This window comes from Aplysia californica, unplaced genomic scaffold (assembly GCF_000002075.1).
Source record: "Aplysia californica isolate F4 #8 unplaced genomic scaffold, AplCal3.0 scaffold00331, whole genome shotgun sequence".
Taxonomy (NCBI): Eukaryota; Metazoa; Mollusca; class Gastropoda; order Aplysiida; family Aplysiidae; genus Aplysia; species Aplysia californica.
In genome coordinates this window covers 622,561-649,589 of record NW_004797601.1, presented here as the reverse complement: position 1 = coordinate 649,589, position 27,029 = coordinate 622,561, and the positions used below count along the sequence as shown (strand labels likewise).

The window sequence follows — 27,029 nt, the reverse complement described above, 5'->3', positions numbered from 1 at the left end:
CGAAGAATCAAGGTGTTATTAACTGTTACTTAACAAACAAAGAAAAGAAGGAGGAGAGATAAGGACGATAGATGTTTGATTGGAAAGGAGCAAACCATACCAGAATATTTGCCAACCATACGCTACAACACTAATAATAGTAATAATATAGATGATTTTGTACGCTACAACACTAATAATAGTAATAATATAGATGATTTTTATAGCGCCTACTCCCATGTGCAGATAATTCTTCGCACTTTACATAAAAATCCAAGTAGAAATTCATAACTGAACAATATTTGTATTATGTAGGATTACAATCTTATGAAAAGAGAGAACAACGATGTTCTTCAGTCCTACCTTCAGCAGCACCAGACTGACATTGAACACATTCCTCAGACACGCTGCATGAATGGGGTTGTCTTTCCCGACACCTTTCTCCTCCAAAGCTGTGACAATTATTTTCTGAAGTCTCTGGAACATTAACAGGGGAAAAAAATATCGAATCAATACAACATCTGTTGGCCAACTCCTTTTTTAAATCAAATGCTTAAAAAATACCCTCAAGAAACATTTGACACGCCACGATATTTGGCACATTATATCAAATTAAGATAAATAATGGTATCGGTACCAGAAGAAAGCCGTGATGGACCATAATTCAGTGTTTTCTACCAGACTAGACCTTGCAGTCAGGAAAAAGACCCATGATAAATCTAAAAGAAGAGAAAAGTCTATATTTTCTATATATTTCCATGTACCATTACAAATCTCAATACAGTCCATGCCGGCTTTAAGCACGGTCATCGGGAGAAAGCATAAGCGTGCTTAATGCCGAAGCGTGCTTGAGTGCGAAGTAGACATTGTTCATACATAATCCAGAGATTTTTAAGTTGAAAATTTCCTTAGTTATTACCCTTTGTTCGTTAGCAGTGGTCGCGCAAAAGTGGGCGCTGTCATTTTTACCCACCATGGTAGTTTTTGTTTGATTGTTTCGTTTTGTGGTTAAATCAACGTAGTTGAGTATCTTTGGTCGAATGGGAAAGGAAAACTTAATTTAGACGGCCAGTCACGGTACAGCACACTAGGCCTAGGCTTACACACTGTCTGTGCGAACCACTGCCTGCTGTGCCACATTCATCTCACCTCGCGCATGATACATTATCAGGATTATCGGATAGCGAGGGGCAAAGGTGAAATCGCAGCCAGCCTCCTTTTTTCGTCACCCCGTCTCTCTTTGTATTTTTTCGTCTGCGTGTAGCTTTATTCCAGGCTAGAGATCCTTTGTCCATGTGCACGGCTGTGTGCATCTCTCTGCCTTCCTGTCAGCACGTGTGTGTCCATCAATTGCTTTCTTTGTGTTTCGCTTAACACACTCACAGCTGCGGTGTAGACTGTGTTCGAACTTCGATGGGTCATCATGAAAGTATTGACTGTCTTGTAAATGAAGCATGCCCGAAGCCCAAGTTACCATACTTAAAGGCGTGTAATTTATATGGCAAAAATTTGAGTCCGAAACGTGCTTTATGCCGGCACGGACTGTATCAGCAGTGTAATCAAGTTTCTTTTCTATAGAGTCAAATTGGAAACAAAAGGAACGCCTAATAACCCACATTCCCATCGCAATGTCCAGGCAACATCAATTCAAGAAAGCCACAAACAATTACAGTCCAGCACAGATGACTCAAACACGCCGGGGATTGACAAATGTGTTCGGCACATCCGTAAATTCAGGTTAACTGATATAATGAAATATTAAAGTAAGATATATCAGTCAGGGAATGGCAAATTAAACGAGGCAATAATGTACCATCTTGTGTCTTCTGAACATTTCAGCATTAACACCTTTTCATCTTTAATTTCTAAACAAAGTTAGCAAATAAAAATAGACTGACGCAATAACATTCCACCTTGTGACTTTCAGAACATCATTTTTTTATACTGAGTCACTTCCATCTGCAGACTTCAACATAAGTTAAGGACCACTTACAAACACTCTGAGTGGTCTTCTTGAGTGGACCTGCACGTGCGCGTTCTTGGACTGATCCAGTGGCTTGATGGTGTTGCCTCAGGCGGGCAATGACAGAGTGTGACACTGCAAGCCTTCTGGTAACTTCTCAGGCTCCAACTCCATCCTGCAGTCATGCCATAGCTCTGGCATGATCAAAGTCTCTCAGCTTTCGCCTCGGTGGCATATTGATGCGATACTGGATTTTGCAAAAACAGACGCTTATATTGCCACCAAAGAGAGCACAGTTCGAGAACGTACGTCCGTTTATGACATGCACCAGAAATTTTAACAGAGGAATGTCCCTGTTGTGCCACAAAAGTTGATAAAGAACAGCAAATTTGGCTAAAATTCTCCGAGGATTTCCGCGCTGCACATGGTGGTTTTGCTCCTGTATAGACCTGCATGTGAGCCTCAACCAGATTGTCTGAAAATTTTGCGCACCCCCCCCCAAAAAAAAGCCTTTGTGGGTGTCATAAGGAAGGACATCCGAGTAACGAGCGACGCCACCCCAACAAACACAATAAAGAAGAGACCTAACCCTAACCCTAACCCCAAAAAGAACCTGCAACGGGCCTCATGTAAAAAGGCCAAAACAAGTCCTAAATGAAAAAAATATTTAAAATTAAAAAACCACACTCCAAAACAAACAAGGAGCATATAGATCTAGATCTAGATCTATATATATGGCTTACATCTACATTGCTGTAGGGTTTGATACAATACAATAGAATAGGAATATGAATCCTCCATATCGCTTGTGGAGTGATGAAACCTCGTAACCCCAGAAAGGAAAATTTTACAGGAGAGACAAAAAACTGATTTACTCTTGAATAAAATGACCTATACGAACCAAAGTCGGTACAGATAAATTGTTTTGTTTGTTTAGTATAGGGTTTTACGGCACTCGCAACTGCATACGGTCATATGAGCGCGCGGGACACACCTAATATTTTCAGTTGGTAGGAAATTTGGAATTTTGCCCGGGTGGCGGCCGAAGCCTACTCTTGTCGATTTTAGACCACCAAGGGATCTTTAACGTGCGCAACTTGCACACGGGCCCTCCGAGATTTTTCGCCCTTGTCCGAGAAGGCTAGGTGTAGATCTTTCCTACCAGAAGATCAGGGGTATGGCAGAAAGACAGCAGTTAGGAGGAGCCAAGGAATAGCAGTAGAAAGGCTGCAGAAAGAGTCAGGAGCCCAGAGGAGGGGGCAAAGGAGGTGAGGGGGTGGGGGCAGAAAGTGGAAATGAAAGCAGACAACAGAACATTGTTAGAGATCAGGAAAGGATGTGAAAGGAGACAATTTTAGAGAAGAAAATTTTTTGGTCGCTACCCGGAATCGAACCCGGGACCTTTGAATGAGAGGCCAACACCTTAACCTCTAGGCCACGAGAGCCCCCCGTACAGATAAATGAAAACACCTTAGAAACGTGGTTAGTACATAAAAATTACTTTTCTATTGTTTATGTGGTTACACTGTGGGATGCGAGGTTTCATTACAACATTTTTGTCGTGATGAAACCTCGTAGTCAGCCGGCGGGAGGGTTGCGAGGTTTCATCAGGACAGACTTTGGGGGTTGTGAGTTTTCTCTCTGCTCATTTTGGTTGCAATATGCGTTTGTTGTTTGAAACGCCACAAAGTGATAAAGATGTTTTTTCAAGACCAATTAGTTTGGAGTTTGATTCCCGGCCAACTGAAGTCAAATAAATGTGTGTTACATGCAGAATTTATGTTTGAACCCTCAAACGGATTGCAATGAATGCAATTTGTTTCACTATATTTTGCCAAGATTAGATCTGGTTACTTCCAGTTTTACTAAAGAGCACAAATGAATAATAAATCTTTGCAATATGGTCTCTGTTTGCACTACAGATGGTTTTCATAAGAGATGTTGAATCATAATGAACAGCCATAAATGTTAATGGTAGTAATTATCATAAAGTGACGATGCATATTGGGAATAACAGATTTAAGCACCTGTAGGTGATTGTACTTGAAATGCTGGAACTTAAAACGTTTTTTGTGAGGTAGGGTGGACCGTATGTTTCTGTGTCCTGCCTTCGGAAAGTCAGCCTATTCATCACTGAGGTGCAGCTTGAACTGGATGTTCATGTCTGGGATGTACTTCAAACACCTGACAACAGGATCACCCGTTTTTCTACCTAGTCTTATAGACTTGTCGTAGCTTCCACACTTAGAATATTCCTTGAAGAATGAGTGATCCAACTGTTTGTTTTGATAAGTTTCTTGTTTTGCTCTTGCCATCCTGAAGAAATGGAGGTAGTCTTGGAAGACCTCGATGCGTGTTTTTCGAAGCGATCTCTAGTTGAGTTCACACTGTTAATTTCCATTTGAGTGTGTCCTTTGATAAAATGTTTTTGTTCAATTGGGCTTCCATGTGTTGTTGAAAACAGGCTGAGAGAAACATTTGTTAGTGTGGCATTTCTGTAGTGGTAACCACAGTTGTCGCTGTCGATGATGGTTTTCTGGAGGTCCAGCTTTTCCTTCAGGAAATCCAATACACATGAAGCTAACTCATTTGCCATAAGTCACCCTTCTGCTTCATGACACACGTAACAAGTAGTCTGGCGTGTTGCAGCATCCAATAGCGTAAAGTTATGAACGGCGAGTTTTGTTTTGTAATATAAGGCTGATGCTGAAGATCCATTGAAAGTACGGCCGTTTTAGGTTCATTACTGGTGAGAGATTTGATGGCTTCAGATTTATCTCGTTCCTTTTCTTTGCGCGCTGCCTCCTTTTCTAGAATGTGAGCATTCCAAAGATCCTCCAGCGCATTGTGAACTTCACGACTAATGCAAAGGTGGTACATATCTATCTTTGACAGGAACAGCGACACGTTATTCTGCTTGAATCCTTCATCGAGGGCGGGTCTTTTGAGAGGCCGCCTCCAGTGGTCTTGGCAGACTTGTGCATATATTTTGTAGATATCTGAGTTACTTTGATAATTATTGGTTCTAAATGTTTCTTACACATCATTCATCCAACCCAGTTCAATTCAGGAACACCTTTTAACACACTGGCACCTTATGGCCACCTTTGAAAAGTGTTTATTGAAGGTATTCCCTCTCTGGTTAGTCTCTGAATACCTCCTCTGAGGTCCACTAGTCTTCCCATGAGAGGGACCACACTAAATCAAAATTAGAATGTCTATCAACTTCAGAGAGCCCTTTATATTTCAGAGTCCAGCTCTTGCAATCACAGATTGGTTTCAATAACTTAGCTGGGCTTTTCATTGAACCATTATGTATTCCGATCCTGTCCCGATCCACAGATAGCTTTTCGCTTATTTGTTGCCACTTCTTAAAACCCTTTCTTTTCCTCTGTGGAGCATCATTTATGCTGGCATAACAAATGAGCTGTGTCTCGGGATCAGGCTCCAGGAAAAGTGGCTAAGGTGCCTGAATATGGTCTACAGATTGTGTTGCTGTGACCTCGAAGGTAATAATTCAGCATCTGACTTACAGCTGCCTGGTGAAACGTCAGTATGGTTTGAGGTATGATTCCAGGCGACACTGGTGTTGGTGCAGACTCAGTCTGGGATGATGCTGATACTTCCTTGTCTCCACATATCAGGGACAGCCCTGGAAAGGACTGCGACATGGTGGCTGGGGTCAATTCATTGAACGTGGTCTGCTCAGTGGTTTCCGAACCAGCCTTTGTAGGGTATAAAGATCTAGTTGATGAGCACAGTTAGAAGGAGATATTCAATACAGATTCGGAAATGTCCGTATTAATTGTGTTATTGGGGCACAAATTTGTCACAATGTCCTCTGAAGACTTCAGAGTCATCAAGACCATAGTTAAGTTCAGTACTATTCGGTCTCAACCACAACTGGAGGATTCGACTACACAGCGGATTCATAGTCTGAGAAGATGCAAAACCTTACCCTCTCTTTGATAAACAGAATGGCCTGTTGACATCTGGAGAGTGCACAGATCTGTCACCTAGTCTAAGTAAGGACTACCGTCACCTGTCATTTCAAGGTGTGACTGTTGCCTTAACTTAAATGTTAACTACGTTTGTGCTCGATGAGAACATCTTGATTATCAGCAAGTTAGTCATCCTTATGAATGGATTTTTAAAATAGATTTACACAATGTTAGTACTTCACTTATGGCCATATTTGAACTTCTGAACTGACTGAAATAAAGTGAATGAATAAAAGAATGAATGAATGTATGGATGAATCATGAATGAAGGAATGAAATATTTCTTTATTCCGTCAGATACATTAAATACACTAGACAATGTCAGTTATGAGCGCTTCAATTAAGCCGGTTCTTATAGAAGGCTTGTCCAGAGCCTCATATAAGCACACCGCTCTCTCAAACCGGGAGTGATGAAACCACGCAAAAGCAGATCGGCGCACCAGGTGAGGGTTGCGAGGTTTCATCACGCCAGGATATCATGGGGGCAAACATACGAGGTTTTCTTATTAAGTATTTTTCATACTTTCTCTTACTAATATGACCTAGTGCTTTTGACACATTGTGAAGAAGGACTGGGAGAAGACATTAAGCCAAAAAAACGAATTTCGAAAAAATTGAGGGTAATGAGGTTTCATCACTCCACCAGCGATATATATCTAGATATATAGTAATCTTAATAAATCTAGATCTAGATCTTGTTGAACAAGTGAATAGGAAGAGGCCTTAAACTAGAAATCCGCATCCGATACCGAACAGAAGGACTCGGCCGAGTCTAGATTCTAAATAAATAAATAATTCACGCACCTGATGAAATGCTTATTTTTACCAATATTAATATTACAGCACAACCTATGAAAGGGTTTGACGCAATAGAATTGGAATATGAATCCTCCATTGAGGTCTATAATGATCTATATTATATAAATTTAGATCTAGATCTAGATTCTATTAGAACAAGTGAGTCGGACTTGAATCCACACGATCTGAACAATTGAATTAGTGAACAAAACGAAATTCAAAATGGCCGCTCGAGCACGAAACTGAAAGTAGATAACTTAGGTCGTCGTCCTTTTTCGTATTCGCATTTCTACTCAGGTTCCGACAATTATGTCGGAAACGCCGACGTCGGCAGTCGGCGGTGCGCGCGTCGGCGGTCGGCACGAAAACGAAAGTGCCGACAAAGCCGACGGGAGAAAAGGGGGACGCTGGCAGTCGGCCAGGCCTCGCACTACGCACATTGACTGGTGTGACTGATACAGGTGGGCCTAGCGATAGCATCGGCCGCCTCACGGGTCGCGTCGCAATTGTCGGATTTCAGACGATTGTCGGCAAACATGCAGGTCTATCCTGTAGGAAGCTTTGCAGTACGCACTGTTAACCCATTAAAACTTTCAGAGCTGAAACATTCCTTGCTGTCTTTTTTTTCAGATTCTAAAAAATTAGGACTGTCTGTCAAGGTGGTCCAAAACGTATGTTAAAATCTGTAGTCTTAGCAAACAAAAACAGACTGACGCAACAACGTACCATCTTGTGTCTTTCAGAACGCTTTAGCTTTGACGCCTTTTTGTCCTCAACCTCCCTCCTCACGGAAGTGGCACTGGCTGTCGGTTTCGCGGGTGTTTCCTGCTCGCTGGAACTATTCAACCTCTGACCAGCACCCGGTGCAGCCTCACCACTTGAGGAAACTCGGAATGTCTGATCTGGTCTCCTCCCACTGCCTGCACTCACAGTCCGAGAGGGCTTTGATTTGCCTGAGGAAACCATGTCTCAAAAATGTACTGTCAGGAAGAGAAAAGAGGTTAAAGAAATATTTATAAATTTAAATTAATGAAGGTAATTTTACAACTCACTGACACAATTTAGATTTTATTGAGAATGTAGGCGCCTTTACATCGAAACAAATTAGATCAATTAGGAAGTCTTGTGATTTCTTTTCTCTATGACCTATACAAAACAGGCATGATCTAAAAAATCTCAGAACGATGTCACAACTCACTCTCACTAGTCTCACTACCTGAACTGTTGCCTCCCTCATGATCTCTGGCCGGAGCTCCGAACAGTTTCCTCGGCGATCTGCGAACCGGTAGGTCCTGATGGATGCTGGAAGGAATAGTTCTGAGAACTGGGCTGCCCGACGACAAACTCTGGTCTCCTTCTGAACTGAAATCTTCACTAAGAGTCAATCGATTTCTGCTGGTTTTACTGCCAAACTTGGAAGAATTCTCCGGAAAGTCACCAGAGGAACAGACAGCTAAGGTAGACCGCCTGACACGGGACTGGACTGGTCCTATAGACTGCCCCCTACCAGCACTTGTTTCTTGAAATGTGGAATTATGGGACGAAAAAGAATTTTCCCTTGCTCGAGAATTGGACTTAAGTTTCCGTGGACTTCGCCTCACTAATGGCAAAGAGGATGATAATGACGACAGAGATGACGATGATGCAGAAGCAAAAGGTGACAGCAGGGCTCTTCTTTTTGCTGTAGTTTCTTGGGAGACTCTTGGAGTCGATGCCATCGAGGAGGGCAATCTCTTGTGGGGGCTACGGCTGTAAGGGCGAGCTCTTGGCTGCTTGAACGTACTATCCATTTGACCCAGTTTTTTCGGAGCAGCACTATCAAGGGAAAAAAAAAAGCTGTTTGAAATATTTGTCATCTAGACCAACACAATTTGATATCAATCACAACAGCTGACAAAAATCCTTGTGGAACAAGACTAGCAAAACTTGTTTTTAAACGTGTACGGTTATTTAGGTTTTATTTTCACTTCACCACATCTTCAAAAATTAACACACGACCATTTCTGGTCAATTTGCACCATTCAAAAACTCAAAGAAAGAAAGACAACTTCCCTTTCCCTTTATAACCTCATTTTTCAATCAATTCTAACCAGACTTCCTGCCTAGGCTGAAAGGAAAAACAAAACCATCAGTTGTGTTACAGGAGCATGTTTGGTGATACATGGCCACTGCAAGAGTTTACCGATATTGGCAATTGCAAGGGTGAAATGGTTAAGCAACAACAGAAGCAGCATCTGAATACAGTAGTCTCCGCCTAAACGCACACCATACAAAAGCCCGCTCCGTCAAATGCACGATTTCGTCATCTGACGGGTTTTTTACTATATAATTTAGACATACAAACACACGGTCACTCCCTCTAAACGTACGCTCCAATCTGCAAAAAACGGCGACAGGTAAAGCTTGACAACGTGGAATTTTCAGTACAGCCTGCAAATCTTGCATAGACAAGCCTAGAAAATCGGATATTCGGTGAGACTGCCCCTCATGCCGAACAAAGAGAGCGATGGGCAGCGTTCTCACACCCAACTTTCCAGACACATAGGTCTAGGTTTCGGTCTATGGCTGGTCTGTGAAATGTTGGGGGGGGGGGTCTGAACTGTTGGGTTTTTTTATTGGTCACAGCGAATGCATCTTTGAGAGAAGGTTTCTGACGGGTGTTTGGGTGACTGCATGTAATGTTTTGGTTAGACCTAGGCCTGATGCGCAACACGCGAGAATGCTGTAAAACACTAGACAGGCCTCTAGTTCCATAGGATTTAAGATAGCCAAGTAAGCCTAATCAGCTGCGCTCGAAGAACTTATATTCTTATAACGCACTTGTTCAATGAAACACTAGAGAAATGTTTCTCTAAATGAAGAGATCTATGATTCTGATGTCGTCCATGAATTTATGGTCAAGGTGGTCGCTTGGAAATCCACGTGGCTGAGCCGTCGTCTCTAAGACTATCTCAAACAGTTTCCTCTTAGGCTATCTGTTTCTGACATTTTATAGTGCATATTCATTACATTGAGTCTGTCTTTCTCTCCCCCCCCCCCCCTCCCCCCATTCAACGCCCTTGTATTCCTAATCACAGTCGGGGAATCCTTCACAAAACAGTCACATTATCGGCCAAAGTGACCCCCTCCCCAAAGGGAGGTCACTAGAATATCACGGCAATGAAATGACTGCGTCCCTTCCTCCCTTTACAAACGTTCATGTAAACGCATGCTCCGTATAAACACACGCTAAGGAGCCCTCCCGAGCACCGTGCGTTTAGGCGGAGATTACTGTACAGATTCAGTATTCAATCAGGTTTGCCAACTTTTTCAAAACCCCATCAGGGATACCTAATGTTATAATATAACTTCAGATTACCAAACAACAAACAAAATTACTTAAAGTGAGACTGGTTTCCCCGATTACCCAATCCAGGGCAGTCCTGCGACTTTGGGGACAGTTGGCATTTACTCAGATTGAAACCAAACCGATGACTCGAATATTTTCCTGTTACCAACCTCTGACAGACTTCTGACTTGCTTCTGGTCATCAACAACGTTGAGTGACACACAGGAGACTCAGATCTCCGTAACTCCAACTTTTTCTTCTTCTTCGGAGAGACGAAAGAACTGCAGGTGTCGTTAAAGTAACCTTTATCACGCACTCGAGCATATCTGCGTTCAAATTTTAAATCCTCTTCTGAGCTGTAGTAACTGAAAAGACACAAAATTACAATTTAGGTTCTTAAGTTGAACAACCTACTTCAATTTTATTATAACAATAACATCGTGCAAATATAACAATTCCAATAAGTGTCAAAGATGATTTATAAATTTCATTAGAAAAAGTATAGCTGTAAAGGGAAGTGTAATTGTAATTCTATGTAAAACATGTCCACAGGAAGCTCCCTTCCCAACCATGACAGTTTAAGAAAATAACTAATGTAGCTGTTTTAATCCCCCCATAAACACAATTTTGATTATTTAGGAGGCAGGCTTCCAACCCAGGTTAAGAGGGACAACATCCCGGCAGAAAGACTGAGATGCTTGATAAAAATTTCTCCGAACTCACAAATCAAAAACGCATCCAAATGTTATCATATTGTCATTGTAAAATAACCATCACATGATAAAAGTGTATGTCTGAGCAGAGCATGCCTGTGATCGGAGTGCGTTTATGCAGAGAGCACTGGACAAATTACAGACTTTTATGAGTATTCATAAACATAGTATAGTCGAACCTGCTCTAGAAGCCACTTGCCCAAGACAATTACCTGTACAATCAACCACATCCCATTCGCCCCCTTACGTTTTTTTCTAAATTATAATACCATTGTCCAAGATGTCCATATATATGGCTTAAATAACCACTTTTCTTATTCTTGAGAATTGGTAGTGGTCCTGGACAATTTTAACAATAGATTACGATTTAAATATAGAAAGCATAAAACTCTGCCATTCAGATTTAAAATCACATAACAGGGATAATGTAACACAGAAAGCATAGAATCTCCCCATCAAGACTGACAACCCCAGATGTGAGAATAGATGATTTAACAAGAAAAAGAAAACTAGTAACCATAGACTTGTTTTATAACTCCATACCAGGCACTCCTGACACACAGTCAAACCCGTTGCACCCCTCCCCCCCCCCCCCCCTTCACTATGGAACACACTATTTGACTCTATCTGAAACCAAAAGAAGGCTAAGGGGAGAAAAGTCGGTCATTGCACTCAACTAAAGCGAGATTTGTGTTTCGCCTTTCATTTGCACACATCTATGGTGCATATTTTTATACAGAGCAAAAAGTCGCAACCATGACAGTACCCAGTCTTGTATATTATAACTCAGGTCTACGCAAGCGACTCACTACACGTCGTGGAACATCATGGACTGACTGTCGGGCCATGGGGTCCTCAGGTCACACTGGCTGTCCACACGGCACAGATTTCTACCCGCCTGGAAGAAAACATGTGTAACAGTTACAGGCTCTAAAAGAAATTTCTTTTTTTTAAAGATGTAGTGAAGGTGTTTTTATACGCCCATTGACACAAGTTAAATCATTTAAGAGGCAAGCTTCCAACACTGCCTGTCAGGGTCAACCTGGGCTGAGAGGGATACAGCATACCAACAGAAAGAACGAGGTAGTCAATAAAAATTCAAAGTGTAAACAGGTGTCCCTATAAATAATTAAATTTTTTAAAACATAGTTGCTCCGTCCACTAGGCAATTTTTATTGAATTTGTTTTTACAAAACAGCCAAAAGAGTAGATCAGAACACTGTACTGCACCCTGTACTGTGTTATGTGCTAGTCAAGGGAAGTGAGAAAAACCCAGTATCGGTGACATCAGGAAACACACTATATGCTCTTGTTTTAGTTTTAATAAGGTTTTACGGCGCACACAACTACATAAGGTCATATAAGCATCAAGGGGTGGATGTCAACAGAGAAGTCCAAACAGGGAATCAGGTTTACTCTGCTCACCTCTCTAGCCTCAACAGCACAACGTCTGCTTCAACTATCAAGGCACCCCGGAAATAGCAGTTCACATGAGAATGACAAACATACAAAAGAAGTACAGGAAAAGTGACAAGCGTACAGATGAGGCAAGAAAAAGCAGCAGTTCCCCCTATGTTGTTCTGGCACAGTATGAGCATGACATAGACAAATCAGCCCATTTACAATTCTGCTCTGCATGAGAACATGCAAATATCCCCCTTTGGGAAAGGCCTAAAGACACTTCAGTCAGTAGCACTGCCCTGGGGGGGCTCACTTGCTCTTGCAATAACATTAGAGACAATAGACTAGGCCATGGCAACTGAAGGATCCTTGCGTCACTTGGTCTACACTGTGAACACCCACTGATATCTGTGATAAAAGTAGTCAAACAGTACACTGGTAATGCTTCTCTCTGGCCTGCAATCAACACACACGCATTCTTGTGCCTCTCTCTGTTTTGTTATCTTGTGGCGCAAAAGATTTAATTTGAGAAACCCGAGGGTTGCTGGTGAAGATTAAGTAGAAATAACCTTCAGAATTCTTTTCAGTATAAAAATGCGTGCCTTTCAGATTATCGGTAGTTTTCTTACAACTGCCCTCTTTGGTTTAATTGTGTTTGGACTCCACTGAATGCATTATAAAATAAAAATATATATATACTGACCAACTTGACCGCCCCAGGAGGAGCTTCCATCTGTAAGTCTTCTTTCTTCAGTAGGCTCAGAACTTCGTCAATGGTGAAATGCCCCGGTGATGCTGTAGAATAGTTCAGAAAATTATATATACAGTCGAACCTGCCATGACGGTCACCTCTATAAGACAGCCACCAGTACAAACGGCCACTTTCCACTTCCCCCCTTGCGCTTTTTTCTATATAATTTAACTGTGTAAAACGGACACCTGTCCAACGCGGCCGCGGCCACCATATTTTAACACACAACACCTATTACACCAAAAAATAACCCATCTTAGATGGCCACCTTAGTGACTCCATTATGGTTTGTCATAAATCATGCATTGGCCCCTGGCGCGGTGGGCAAGCCGTCATAATCCAATCACCTGTCGTTGTGGTGTAGGCCCCCCGGCCCCTCCCACTGTTGACCAATAGGTAACAAATTTTCAGCTGCTGGTGAGGTAAATGTGTGATCCCTCATAACGCATAAGCCCCGCCCAGAACTCGTACACAAATCGTAAGTGAGATGAGTGGTCACCGAGACACTGTTTACCCAGTCTGAAACAAAGTAATAATGGACGTCAACATGAACTTGTGACAGAAGCGTCGCTCATTTTCAGAGTGGTGACAACCCATCTATTTGTTTTACCATAGCACTCGGTCTCCTTGTCTGACACATTTTGTTTTATTGTCATCCCTGCACAAAAGCAGCAACAAAATTTTTAAAAAGAAGAAAAAAAAAACCCAGCGAAAGCATCAACAACAACAACTATAAACAACAACTATAAACAACAACTATAACAACAACAACAATGCGGCAACCTAAGAAAGGAAGGGTTTGTTTTCTTTATCTTAATCAGTCCTGCCTAAGACGGCCCACTTCTCTCCTTAATATATATATATATATATGTATGTATATATATATATATATATATATATATATATGGATACAGACCTGCCACTCTATGAAATCTAAAAATCAGGATTTTAGAGTTTAAAAAATCAGGATCAGGTGAAAAATATCAGGATCAACGGCAAATCAGTCATAAGGGGTACAGGGGAAGGGGGATCCTGGTTCCCTTTTATGAGGAAAATATGCAAGAGAAAACTTTTGCAGGAATAAGTTCATGTTTGGGCCACTAAATAGAGGGAAAACTGAAAGACAACATTACTTGAGTCGGAGTGGGATAGAGTGGGGGAGCGCAAATTTCAGTAAAGCTGAAACTCTCGTAGTCTTGAAAATAGCTGACACATAACTCTAATCATCCATGCAAAAAGCCCATGTTTTCATATATAGTAACAACGTTTGACTTCCATCGCATATACACTCAAGGCACCCCCCCCTCCCCCCTGAAAAAAGATTGCGCCAAGGTTGTTCATTTATTTCTTTTTTCTTATTCCTTTATCCTCAATAAGTAGGTTCTACTTGTATCATGGCACGCACTTTAAGCCCAAGTGTCAAAACAATACCCCCACTCGCTCCCCCCGGTCGTCCTGGTTAAGTCTCGAAAAACACCCCGACCAATGCGACCGGCGTGAATGAACTTTGCTGACCCCGACAGCCGACGGTCTCCGACATACGCGCTAATCACACGTACGAGGTCGTGTCACGTGTTGCGAATGAGCGTTTGAAAGTTCCACTGACGGGTCTTGATGATGGGCCCAACTAACCATTTCGGTATCAAACGGAAGAAAAAACATTTTCCAATAACTATGCAAATCAAAATCTCAGCCCCGGAGTCTCGACAAGGCAAGTTAGGGTGGAGCACGTAAGGAAATTCTCGGGCGAGTTAGGGTGTAATGTGTTAAGGGAGATACTAGAGAGTAATATACAGAGAAAAGAAGGATGAGAGATCAAGGTTATAGATGTTTTATAGGAAAAAAGGAGCAAACTACATAGCACCCACCAACCAACCAAACATTCTGTCATTACCAATCAGTCAGTCTACTCACAGCTCTTCTCTTCCTTGAAAGCACAAATCGGCGAGGCCGCGGGGTGGCTGTCCATGGACAGGAAACTCCGCAACTTTCTCGAGGCGACTTCCGCAGCCTCCAGGGCACGTCTCTCCGGGAGAACTGACAGGTCACGCGATGACTCTATGGAAAAACCACAACAGAACATCAATATAGGCATGTTTTTGTCATGACCCTACAGAAAAATCACAACAGAACATCAACATCAACATAGGCATATTTTTGTCTCTTGCCTCTATATTAGGTACTTTCCAAACAGGGTGATCTTCTTCTAGATTAGGTACTTTCTTTCCAAACTGGGTGTGCCCTAAATTTTGTGAGTTCCGCAGGAGTTCATTGATTCCAAGACACTGGTGAAAGAAAGGTGCAGCCAAGGTAAACATCTTATGAAAATAAAAATACGGACTTCTGTTCTGAACCTGTTGTGGTGTGCGTATGAAGGGAAGGAAGCTATGGTATCCTGAAGAGCTTTGCACAAGTCTATCAACGCAAGACTATTACTCCATTCCACATCTGTATGGTCGTCTTGAAAAAAAAAATGTAAGTAAATCCGGTCAGTCCTAAAACACCTATGCCGTGTGGTCTTAAAGAGTAAGAGATAACAAACATATTTTTCATCTGTGAAGAGAATCCATTATCCAAACTTCTCTGAAGTAGGGCCAACTGCCATCAACGCCATCTGGTCTTATTTCAAAACTTCTGTCTAAAGATGACAACCTCAGACTTGCCAACTTTTTCTAACCCCAATCAGGGACATCCAATCTTATAACATAAGATTACACAACAATGAACAACATTCCATCAGCTAGGACTGGTTTTAAGGCAGTGTAGGACATAAATTTTAATGTCCTCCCAAAGTCTCAAGTGCCAAATCAGAGATAAGAGAGATAAGAGATAAGGCTTTATTGTTCCAGAGGGAACTTTTTGGGGGCTGTGCAGGACCTATAAAACACAGGCAGGTATACATAGAAATTAAATCAAATTAATCCGGGACAGTCTTGGGAAATCCTGGACAATTGACAAGTCTACAAACAATGTCTTCCTCCAACCTGGAAAGGGAGCTCTCGTGGCCTAGAGTTTAAGGTGCTCGCCTCTCCTTCAAAGGTCGTGGGTTCGAATCCGGGTAGCGACCGAAAAATTTTCTTCTCTAAAATTGTCTCCTTTCCCCTCCTTTCCTGCTCTCTAGCAATGTTCTGTTTTCTGTTTTCATTTCCACTTTCTGCCCCCCACCCCCTCACCTCCTTTGCCCCCTCCTCTGGGCTCCTGACTCTTTCTGCAGCCTTTCTACTGCTACCCCTTGGCTCCTCCTTACTGCTGTCTTTCTGCCACACCCCTGATCTTCTGGTAGGAAAGATCTACACCTAGCCTTCTCGGACAAGGGCGAAAAATCTCGGAGGGCCCGAGACCTTTGAATGAGAGGCCAACACCTTAACCTCTAGGCCACGAGAGCCCCCTTAAAATACTTAACAAAAAAAACAACAAATAAATACCAACCTGGAATCCACTGTACGTCAAGAGGTACAGAGCCATCAACGCTCTGCTTGGTCATGTATTCTCTCAGTGTGCTGCATCCTTCTCTGGCTTGCCTGAAAATATCTTCATGAGCCGACTGTACACGTTTTTGCTCTTCCTTTCCTCCAGGCTCCTCATCTGTAACAAGGAAACCTGCCCATTATTACTATCTGTCCCCGTTAGATTATGCGATTGTGCGGCCACGGCCGAGCCGCGTTTTTTCGCATAATTCTGCAACATTTGCATTATTTTGGATTCCTCACTTTTTTTTTTTCTTTTGCATTTTTCACAAAACAAACGCCTCGTAATGTGACTAAAGGGAAGTAATCACATTAATAAGTCTCATAAGTGACAAGTTGGTTACTTCCCTTGTTAAAAGATTTTGAGGGTTTAGGGTTGGTTAGGGATTATGTTCTTTGAGCATGTTCAATTTTTTCAATCCATCAAAAGTTGTTCTCATGTCTGCTAATGTTTCATGTTTGACAAGTGTCCCTGGTTTTAGTGATGTGCCAGCATCAGAGGTCCAGATGCCTTTTTTTTCCCCCATTTTTCTTCCTCTGCGCAGCTGACTGAAAGTTACAGAGATTATATTTTTGGGGTTGGTTTTTTTTTCTGACTGATGTGTTTTGTTTTTTTCCAAATACATAAAAAATTTACTGATACTGATATGCTCTGTTTTCAATTCTTCTGTACATAAAACATGAAAATTCTTGTTGAAAAAGTGCAAAGCATGTCGTGAATGGCGTTAAGGTAACTTGCATAATTTTTGCATAATTTTGCATTTGTCTTGCATAATTTGGCCATCTAAATCTGCATAATTCAGCGGGGACAGTACTATGCCCTCAACGGTACGCAAATAATTGGGAAAGAAAGCTTTCAAAATAAGACATATTTGTTTGTAACTTTTAAGCTCATATTGTAGCCATCATTCATTATTGTAGATATGTCAAAATACAATTCAGGAGAAGCAAAAAGCTGTTTCATTTCAAAGAAAAAATAATCTTAGTATAATATATAATAAGATACAATATTTAATTCAATACCTCTAAATCCATCATTATTTTAAGAACAGGAATGAGACAAAGACCAATCGAAGCACCTCATCAAACTCTACAATATCATTGATTTTCATTATTTATAAATTTTGACATGCTACAATCTAGAAGGACAGCAACAAAATAATTGGATAAGAATGCTTTTAGTATAAGACACATTTGCTCAGTAAGTTTTAAGGCTCATATATTTGTATCCAAATCTCATTCAACATTTAGCTTCCAACAGCCTCTCGTTCGGTTATCTTTTTTAACTCATTCTCTACACCAAGTCATGGGCAGGGGCGCGGCAAAAGTGTCTTCCATACGCCAAGCCGCCCCCCGACGGCTCGAGAACCGACCTATAATTCTAGCTTAGATTTTAATCCAATCCACATATCCATGTTAAAATAAAGGTTATAATATAACATTGACTTCCGGTCCAGCGTTTCCACCAAAAATCGGAAGTTTAGATTCAGTTTTGAAACGCGATTTCGTCGTCTATTCGACTTTGTTTTATAACGATGCCCAAATTATAGCCCACACACCAGTTTTAGTTCTTTTAGGCAACAAAATGTATCATTATTTTGCTCACTGAAGAATATAGGACTCTTCTTTATAATATTGATACAATTGGACTCAAATTGCCAGTGCACTGTTATTGAGAAATCAATATTTTTGAGTTCTAGATCTAGATCTAGGTCTAGATCTAAGTTGTCAAAATATTTTTTTCTCCCCCAAATCACTACTTTTGGGTGAAATTACACAAAAAGTACCACTATCACTCAAGACATGTATAGGTTCATTCTAAATGAAGTTCTGAAAAATTCCATATAAGATGCGAATGTTTTTTTCTGTTTGTGAATGCATCTTGTTCTTTTTTCAAGATCATTTAAAAAATTAATTTTTTTCAATATGGGATGTTGTGATCCAAATGTACAAATTTTAAGGAATGTATGTAAATAACTGCAAATTTTTCAATATTTTCCATTTCTATATTCATTTATGGTTATTTTAACGTATCATTTGACAAGGTGCAAACATATTTTTTGAGTTTCACCAAAGATTATTAATTTTGTATTTTCAATTTTATCTCCATCCAAGTAAAATTGTGTTGCATTATCGCCTCTCACAGGAACCAAAGTTGAAAAATACACAAATAAACATTACAGATGTACTCTACACACCCGACTGAAAATTTTGATACATAATATGTTGATATTTATTTGAATTTGAGGCCCCAAAGACCTTTGAACTGCACACTAGTCATCATCTCATTTCGCCCTCCCGAAAAAAATTTGTCCACATGCCGAAAGTAATACGTAGCGAAAGAGTTAATGGCATCAATGAGACAAAGTGCGAAAAATGTCTCAACTTCTTCTTGTTCTTGTTCCAGGAAGCAACATCCCTGCACTCCGGACATGTCCATTGATGCTCCGTTGCTCTCTCCAAAATGTTGCCGAGGGTCCTTCTACTGATTGTGCCAGTGCACATCTGGTTGAACGTTCTTCTGTTCTTTCCTGCAAGGATGCCAGATTTTCCGCTTCCTTTTTTTATTCCCAAAAGCATCATCCTCTCCATGGCAGTACTGGCCTATGCCTCCCTATCTTCCTCCTCAATCAGTAGGCGAGAAAGACATTTCAGGATCTCGACCCTATCTGGTTGAACCGTATTGTCAACTAAGGTGGCCTCACCAGTCTCAACTTGAGCTACGTATTACATATAAAAGACAAATGTGACATTTCTTCACCATTTACTCAATAGAATGACCAAACACAAAATGAGAATAGACATCTGCTTTCCTCTTGAAAAAAAAAAAGAATGGTGATCTGAACATATAACCTCAAATTGTATGGATTGAATTACCTAATTTAACGTATTCATACAAGGTATCTGATCCCATACAATCGGCGGTTTCCAAGTAGTGTCCTTTTAGAAATTTTGATTTATAATAATATTGCTCCATTTTTTATTTTAATACTATTTCATTATTTTACTCAAATGAATTCTATTGTTAGTATTATTGTTTTTTATATTGATGTTATGGCCGTGTTTCTTCTTCTTCTTTTTTTTTTCTTCTTCTTCTTCTTCTTCTCATTATCAATATTTGTTTTATGATAATCATTAACATTATCTATTTATTTATTATTTATGTATGTATGTATGTATTTATTTATTTATTATTTAATTGATGTTTTTTTTTCTTTTCTTCTTGATTATCATTAATACTGCCCTTAATCCATAAACGTGATATCGATAAAAATAGACGGTAACATAAATGATGACACTATGAGGGGGGGGGGGGGGGGTTTGATGAGAGGGAGTGGGGGAGGGGGGGGGAGGCAATTACAGCGAATTATAGGCAATTTCCAAGTTGAGAACCATAGATATGGGGTACATAGAAGCGGAACCAATAAATTGGCAAAAAGATATTATTAATCCGAATACAGGAAAAAGAGGCTAAAACAGCACCTGGACATGGATGGCTGGTGTTTCTTTAAATAAATCATTGATGGTCTGGTCTGGTATCTCTCACCTTTGAAAGACAGCGGTGGAAGGAAGCAGGGGAGGGGAGGGAGCAGAATAAACATCCAGAGCAGAAAGTACAGTCGATATTGTCTAAGACAGCCACCAATTGTCCAGGAGAAAAGTGACTGGCACATAGACAGCAGGACGTCTTAAACAGTGTCATTATAATGTAACAAAATATGAGGAGTCCACTGAAAAAAACGGGCATAGTCACAAACTGAAAATCGCGAGGGTACAAATTTTGAACGCTTGTTGACTCATAACTGTATTTCTGTTCAGCTGATGGTCTATTATTGCTGTTAGATTACCATCCAACAAACATATAAAATAAACCACCAATCAAACGAATATGAAGTTATGAGTCCACATGCTTTTAAAATTGACACCCTCACAATTTCCAGTTTGTGACTTTGCCCGTTTTTTCAGTGGAGTCTTCATATGCAGTCCAGTCATTTCAGATTACAAAGACAAGAATATGTGCCCTGTATAAAACATTAGGTTGTTTTTTTTTGGGGGGGGGGGGGGGTGTTCTTGTCTTGAAACATAATTCTGCGTACAGGCAATGTACACATATGAAATATTCACTTACCTTGAAGTGGAGTTGAAAGTGCTCTGATCATATGATGAACTTTTTCGCTCTGTTAAAAAATAGTCAAATGTGATACTGTGTACAAAAACACAAGAAGAACTACACAATACTAGAGTAAAATTACAAATTGAGAGCAAAGACAAAAAATGAACCTTTACAGACAATATGTACTATTCATCAATGAAAAAAAAACAAGACAGGGGCAGGCAGCCATCATATACTCTGCTCAGGTTCACCCCCCCCCCCCCAACTTACATTTTTTTTAAAGACTCCCCCCCAAAAAAAGAACGATAAAAACACCATTTAACACACATTCTTATGAAAATCAAAAACCCGTTCACATACCACAACAACCATAACCTACCACATCACAAAAAGGCTTGTGACCAAAGTCCAATGTTGATAAGCATAAAGTAAAAACCTGGAGCAACTATGGAAAGTAACATACATGATAGAAAAAAAAAGAGTAGAAATAAAAATAATAGCTGTTCAATAAGAAAGAAGGAACAAACCACGCCAGAGCAGTCACCAACTACCAACTGTCATATCTCCAACGTTTTCTACAATTTGTGTCACAGCATGGTGGAATCAGACGCTCGCCAATTTTTGGGAATATGGAATCATTGGTATAATCTTAAAGCTTGGTCATTTATCTTGCTTTTGAAGGACAAAATACCCATCTATCTTGAATAGAAGTTGAGATATTTGCCATTGAAGGGCGTGGGAGGGTCGCCTGGTGTCAGAGGTAAAATTAGCGAGGAAATGGCTGCCAAAGTTTGATGACTTCTAATGCTTGAGTGTCCTTGGCAACAGTAAATTTATATTTTTTGTGCCGTCAATCAATGTTTTTCATTAAAATCCACATAAAAATGTGTTTAAAAGAACATAAAAGGTATTAACTCAAAAATAAAAAATAACATTGCAATTGCCCAACAGGCAGAAAAATGTTAGTTTCTTCCCTTTCATTATTTTGACGAGCCGTGATTTCAACTCAAGGCCACAAAGCAGTACAGGGAAAGGCATCATGGTGAAATCAGACGCTCACAATAAACAACAAAATCTAAGAAGCTGACATTTTTCTTGAGGCCTAACCTCCAAGACAGCACAGTCTCCCAACAGCGAATCGTTCAAGGGAAACTCCTCATGCCTTGCACTTGGATCATGGAATATTTCATGATCCTGGATCAGAGCGACCAGCTCCACGTTCATCTCAGGAGGGGAGAGAAGCACTCTGGCCACAACTGAGCCACTGTCAGCGCCGGGCAGCATCACAAAGTACAGGAAGTGAACGTCATCCAGGACGCTTTGTTCCATCGGTTCTGCGGACATAAAAAAAACTGGTCACATGTACAATTTTTTCTGATGATACAAGGTCACAGCAAATAAAATGTTACATTTCTTTCCATCAAACTAACCAGAGCTAGAAATAAGACACATTTACATACAAATAAGACACATTTACTTACGAAAGTCTTGATCTCAACCAGATCAACACTAACAGATTGACCAAGGAGAAAGTGCTGATGTAACTGGCACACTCCAGTAATAGGGTTAACCTCTTCGCTCATAATAATAATAATAATAATAATAATAATAAATAGCATTTATACTGCGCATTTTCATTTTCTAAAAGATGCTCAATGCGCATTACAACAAAAAAGACATCACATCTTAAAAATTAATTGACATGCGTGCACGTAAAACAAAGTATTATACATATAATATAAATGCATATGTGTAAAAATTTATATGAGAAAAACAGTCTCGCAGTGAGGTTGGAAATGTGTTCACCAAAAATATACAATGCAATAAAAATTCATGAACGGTCACAATAAAGTTGAAACGTGAGTAACTAGAAACATTCATTAAAACATTCGTTCTATTCTCTCTCTCTCTCTCTCTCTCTCTCTCTCTCTCTCTTTCTCTCTCTCTTTCTCTCTCCCTCTCTCTCTCTTTCTCTCTCCCTCTCTCTCTATCTCTTCTCTCTCTATCTCTCTCTTTCTCTCTCTCATTCTCACGCGCTATTTCTTCAGTCTCACAGTCAGGCATACACATGCATATATATATATATAATTATATCGCAGTACATCATTATGACAGGTATGCTTTGGTGAATAAAAAATGCTTCAGCTGATTTTTGAAAATGGAAATTGTTGGGGCAGATCTTATTTTATATGGGAGTTCGTTCCATACCTGGGGACCAAAGAACAAAAAGGAACGCTCGCCGTATGTTTTGTAATTTTGTTTTGGAGTTTTAAGAATTAGATTCTCTGAGGCTGATCTAAGGGCTCTAGGTGGATGATATAATTCCAGGAATGTTTTAAGATAAAAGGGTGCGCTATCATTTATACATTTAAAACAGAGAACGGCAGTTTTGTATTTGATCCTTTCTTTTATTGGCAGCCAGTGCAGTTCTTTCAGAATTGGTGTTACATGAGCTGATTTCTTTTGTTTCATTATCAATTCTGCTGCTTGATTTTGGAGTACTTGTAACTTTGATAGTTTTTCGGCTGTCAAACCGGACAAAATAACATTACAGTAATCTAACTTCAATAAAATGAGTGTTGTTACAAGTGTCTTAGCTGCTGCTTTAGTTAAATAATTTCTTACACTGTCAATTTTCTTAAGCTGAAAGTAAATACTTTTGCTGAGATGGCTAATTTAGGAGGACATAAGACATATCATAATCCAACTGAACCCCTAGATTTTTAAGACTTCTTTATGAACGAAAGGTATGGTTATTAATATCAATTTGTAGTTCTGGGAGATTTTTAAAGGCTTTTGTATTTCCACTCAACATTATTTCCATTTTGTCATCATTTAGTTTCAATTTATTGCTGGTCATCCATATTTTTAAATCTCTAGTACATTGTTCACTCATGTGTAGACCTATTAATTTGTTCGTTTCTGCTGGTGTTTACGAGATGTAATGACAGCTTGTGTTGTTGATTATTCTTCAACAAGGGAAATGGTAGTTTGGCATTGCTTTAACTTCTATTGCACAAACAATGACGGAAACGTCTCCGTAATGAATAGATTAAAGATAGAAGAAAAGGCTTATAAACTGTGCAAGTTTGTGAGAAAAAGTTGAGTTTCTCTGTCTTTGTGAGGAGGTGTTGAGTTTCTCTGTCTTTGTGAGGAAAAGTTGAGTTTCTTTGCCTATATCCTGCACAAGCCGACCCCTGACCTTGAGAGTTTTGATAGTCACTCAGGATCCTCTCCTTCCAGGCGGATGAGTTGATGAAGTCGAGCTCCCCACAGCTGGGGACACGGCGTCTGTCGGGGTACATGCGGAGCCGGGCCAGCAAGCCAGTCTGGAAATGATTTCAGAAATTAATTTAGAGAAACGTTACACTTGAGCTCAGTCATGTTTAGAAGACATCTGGCCAATGATAAATGGGCAATAGAGTGAGAGAGAGACAGAGACAGAACAGTCAGAACGATACATAGAGACTGAGTGACTGAGGGAAAGAGAAAGTATCAGGTGAAGAGGGAAAGAGAGAGAGCTTGAGGTGAAGAGGGAAAGAGAGAACACGAGGTGAAGGGAGAAAGAGAGAGCATGAGGTGAAGAAAGGAAGAGAGAAGTGACGTTACCTGAGTCAGTTCCTGTACGTGGTCGTGAAACGCTGAGCTGCCGCCGCTGAACACGTGTCTTGGAATAATCAGGAAGCAATACGATGAAGATCAGGGAAAAGATGGCACATAGGTGAGAACAGTGAATTCCCCACCCCTCTCATTTATCTTTGCAGACTAAAAACTCTCTATAAAAAGTAGGCAGAACTTCAATATTGGCCACAACACCCTCCTTGTCTAGGGAGTGGAGAGCCATGAAAATTCACCAAACAATCCAAAGTTCTGTGAAATGCCTGTCAAAAATAAAATCCTCTAAAAATGAAATTGGAGTTTGAGGAAAAAAATCAGACTCCCAAGAGCTCCAGTAGATTCAGATTATTTAACAAACCAAGAGTGGAAAATTAACCAAATTGTGCAAATAAAAATGTGTATTTTCACAATGTTCATGATAATTTGTGCAAACATTGTAAACAAATTATGTAATTAAAAATGTGTATTTTCACATCATTTACGATAAGTCGCATACACCCAAAGGAGACAGAATTGATTGAAGGAAAAAAAAATCAGATTTGGTGCAAATCCAATCAGGGTTCTGCGAAGTGTAAAAAAATATCGGAGAGCTCCGATTTTCTCATAATCCTTGTCAGATCTGTGTTTTACTTTCTCATAGTACTTGTCAGATCTGTGTTTTACTTTCTCATAGTACTTGTCAGGTCTGTGTTTTACTTTCTCATAGTTGTAGTGAAGTCTGTGTTTTACTTTCTCAGAGAACTAGTCAGGTCTGTGTTTTAGTCTCTCACAGTTCTCTTTGGGTCTGTGTTTTACTTTCTCATAGTACTAGTCATGTCTGTGTTTTACTTTCTCATAGTTGTAGTGAAGTCTGTGTTTTACTTTCTCAGAGAACTAGTCAGGTCTGTGTTCTAGTCTCTCACAGTTCTCTTTGGGTCTGTGTTTTACTTTCTCATAGTACTAGTCAGGTCTGTGTTTTACTTTCTCATAGTACTAGTCATGTCTGTGTTTTACTTTCTCATAGTTGTAGTGAAGTCTGTGTTTTACTTTCTCAGAGAACTAGTCAGGTCTGTGTTTTAGTTTCTCATAGTTCTCCTCAGGTCTGTGTTTTACTTTCTCATAGTACTAGTCAGGTCTGTGTTTTACTTTCTGTGTGAGCAAAGGATACAGGTCCAACACAAAGGAGTCCAGTAAGATCCACGGCAGTGTGCTCAAGTCCACTTCCTGGAGGACCTCGATGGTCCGTCCAAATACTGCAAGCTCGGGATCCCTCTTTTGTGCCTGTGGAACAGTCACTTCCTTTTTTTTTCCAAAGAAAATGTAGACAAATACAAGAATACACTGAGATCAGAAGTTTGGTGCGGTTTGTGTTTAAGCGTCTGACTCTCATTCATAAGGTCATAGGTTCAAATTCTGTCAGGGGCCTGACATTGAGTCCTTTAAATGAATTTTCCTTACTTAATCCACATAGGAATGGGTACACGGCTTAGACAGCAAAGATCTTTTCTGCTAATGTTTTAGTGCTTAACTGGCTGTTTGCGCTGTATGCATCCCTAGAAGTCAAGAATGTTTCTGAGTGTCCTAGGGTCTGCTGGGATAATAATAGCCGTAAAACGCAGAGTGCTTGCTGTGGGGCGTGGATATTGGATAAATGCAATTATTATAATTATTATTATCATTTAACCAAAAAAGTTACTTCAGGAGGCTAAGTTCACATTGCCACTTGATTGTTGACATGCTTCAAGTTTTACCCACAAACACAGTTGCCAGAAATGGCCAGGATATGATTTTATTTGTGGACGACAAATGTACACTGATACTCGTGTTGACAACACACCTGTCTCTTCATTGCTGACAAAATTATATGACGCCCACTGAAAAGACGTACCTCGATCTTGCCCTTCCATTTTTCTATGGTGTCTTGTTGAAAAAGCATCAGTTTTTGCTCCAGCAAGGCATTCCAGTCTTCGCACATCAGATAGAAGCCATATAGCTCATGACCTCTCTCCTCCTTAGAAAAAGGTCACAAAAAGGTGTTGAGAAAAACGATGTCCATTTTTTTTTCTTTTTTAAATGAAACAAAGTTTTAATGAGAAAACGTAAACTCTTGTCACTAGGAAGGAACACCAACAACTTATGAAAAAAGTAAACCTTAAAAGACAATGGTGATGGAGTGATGGATTGGCGGATTGATTGATTGATGGATTGAAGGAACAGTCACATGATCTAAAAGCCAACAGCCAGCGTCACAAAGCAAGCCCTAAGCTAGAATCCACAAGGAAAAAGGAAACCAGGCTGACCAAAGAACCATGGTGCCGAGAGGTGACAGAAGACACAGGGAGGTTGTGGCATACGCGGGGACAGCTTTTTTCAACATTTAAAATTTGAATTTTGACAAAATCTATCTTGGCACTTGTATTACCTAATCGTGTTGCAAGTGCCATAAAACTTTCACTAAACCCCAAAAAAATATTTCCCAACAATATACATTTAATACTAAATAATACCACAGATTAAGAAACTGAAATTTTTAAAAATTTAATATTTTGGGTTCGGTATATTTCAAAATACGACCGATGACAAGTGTGTCTTTGAACTACACAAATCATACAACCCACTCACCACCCTGTCCATGACGTTCACTTTTCCCTCCCAGAAGGGACGGGCCAGACAGAAGCCCCGAGAGTCAGAACTGACCACAGCCTGGGTCATTTGGGAGAGCTGGACAGCCAGCGACGACAGTTCCGGGTCCAGCTTGAACAACGTGAATCTGGCGTTGTGCCACTGGTGGAGGCGAAGGAGCGCACCGGACAGGGGGACAAAACTGTGGAAGACATGATAGAGTTATTGTGAGGGGGGGAAAGAGAAACGAATGCCCTTCGTTTTAGTGGTTTTAGTTTTAGTTTTAATTTTAGTA

General features: G+C 40.3%; 1 protein-coding gene across 2 annotated transcripts in view; it reads right to left on the bottom strand.

Annotated features, from left to right (window-relative positions):
• LOC101848833 overlaps window positions 1-27,029 on the bottom strand; it is a 47,848-nt gene that overhangs the window by 5,081 nt on the left and 15,738 nt on the right. Inside the window, exons 6-20 of one of the 2 annotated variants that reach the window (XM_035970872.1) lie at window positions 26,735-26,936; window positions 26,001-26,123; window positions 25,281-25,393; window positions 24,125-24,182; window positions 23,718-23,844; window positions 21,623-21,849; window positions 20,531-20,579; window positions 16,364-16,519; window positions 14,849-14,992; window positions 12,887-12,978; window positions 11,592-11,680; window positions 10,240-10,434; window positions 7,940-8,556; window positions 7,468-7,694; window positions 343-456 (exon numbers count right to left, since the gene is read on the bottom strand). In XM_035970872.1, the coding sequence (XP_035826765.1) occupies window positions 343-456; window positions 7,468-7,694; window positions 7,940-8,556; window positions 10,240-10,434; window positions 11,592-11,680; window positions 12,887-12,978; window positions 14,849-14,992; window positions 16,364-16,519; window positions 20,531-20,579; window positions 21,623-21,849; window positions 23,718-23,844; window positions 24,125-24,182; window positions 25,281-25,393; window positions 26,001-26,123; window positions 26,735-26,936 (2,533 nt within the window). The remainder of the gene's footprint in view (window positions 1-342; window positions 457-7,467; window positions 7,695-7,939; window positions 8,557-10,239; window positions 10,435-11,591; window positions 11,681-12,886; window positions 12,979-14,848; window positions 14,993-16,363; window positions 16,520-20,530; window positions 20,580-21,622; window positions 21,850-23,717; window positions 23,845-24,124; window positions 24,183-25,280; window positions 25,394-26,000; window positions 26,124-26,734; window positions 26,937-27,029) is intronic. The other variant, XM_005102582.3, reaches the window with a different exon arrangement.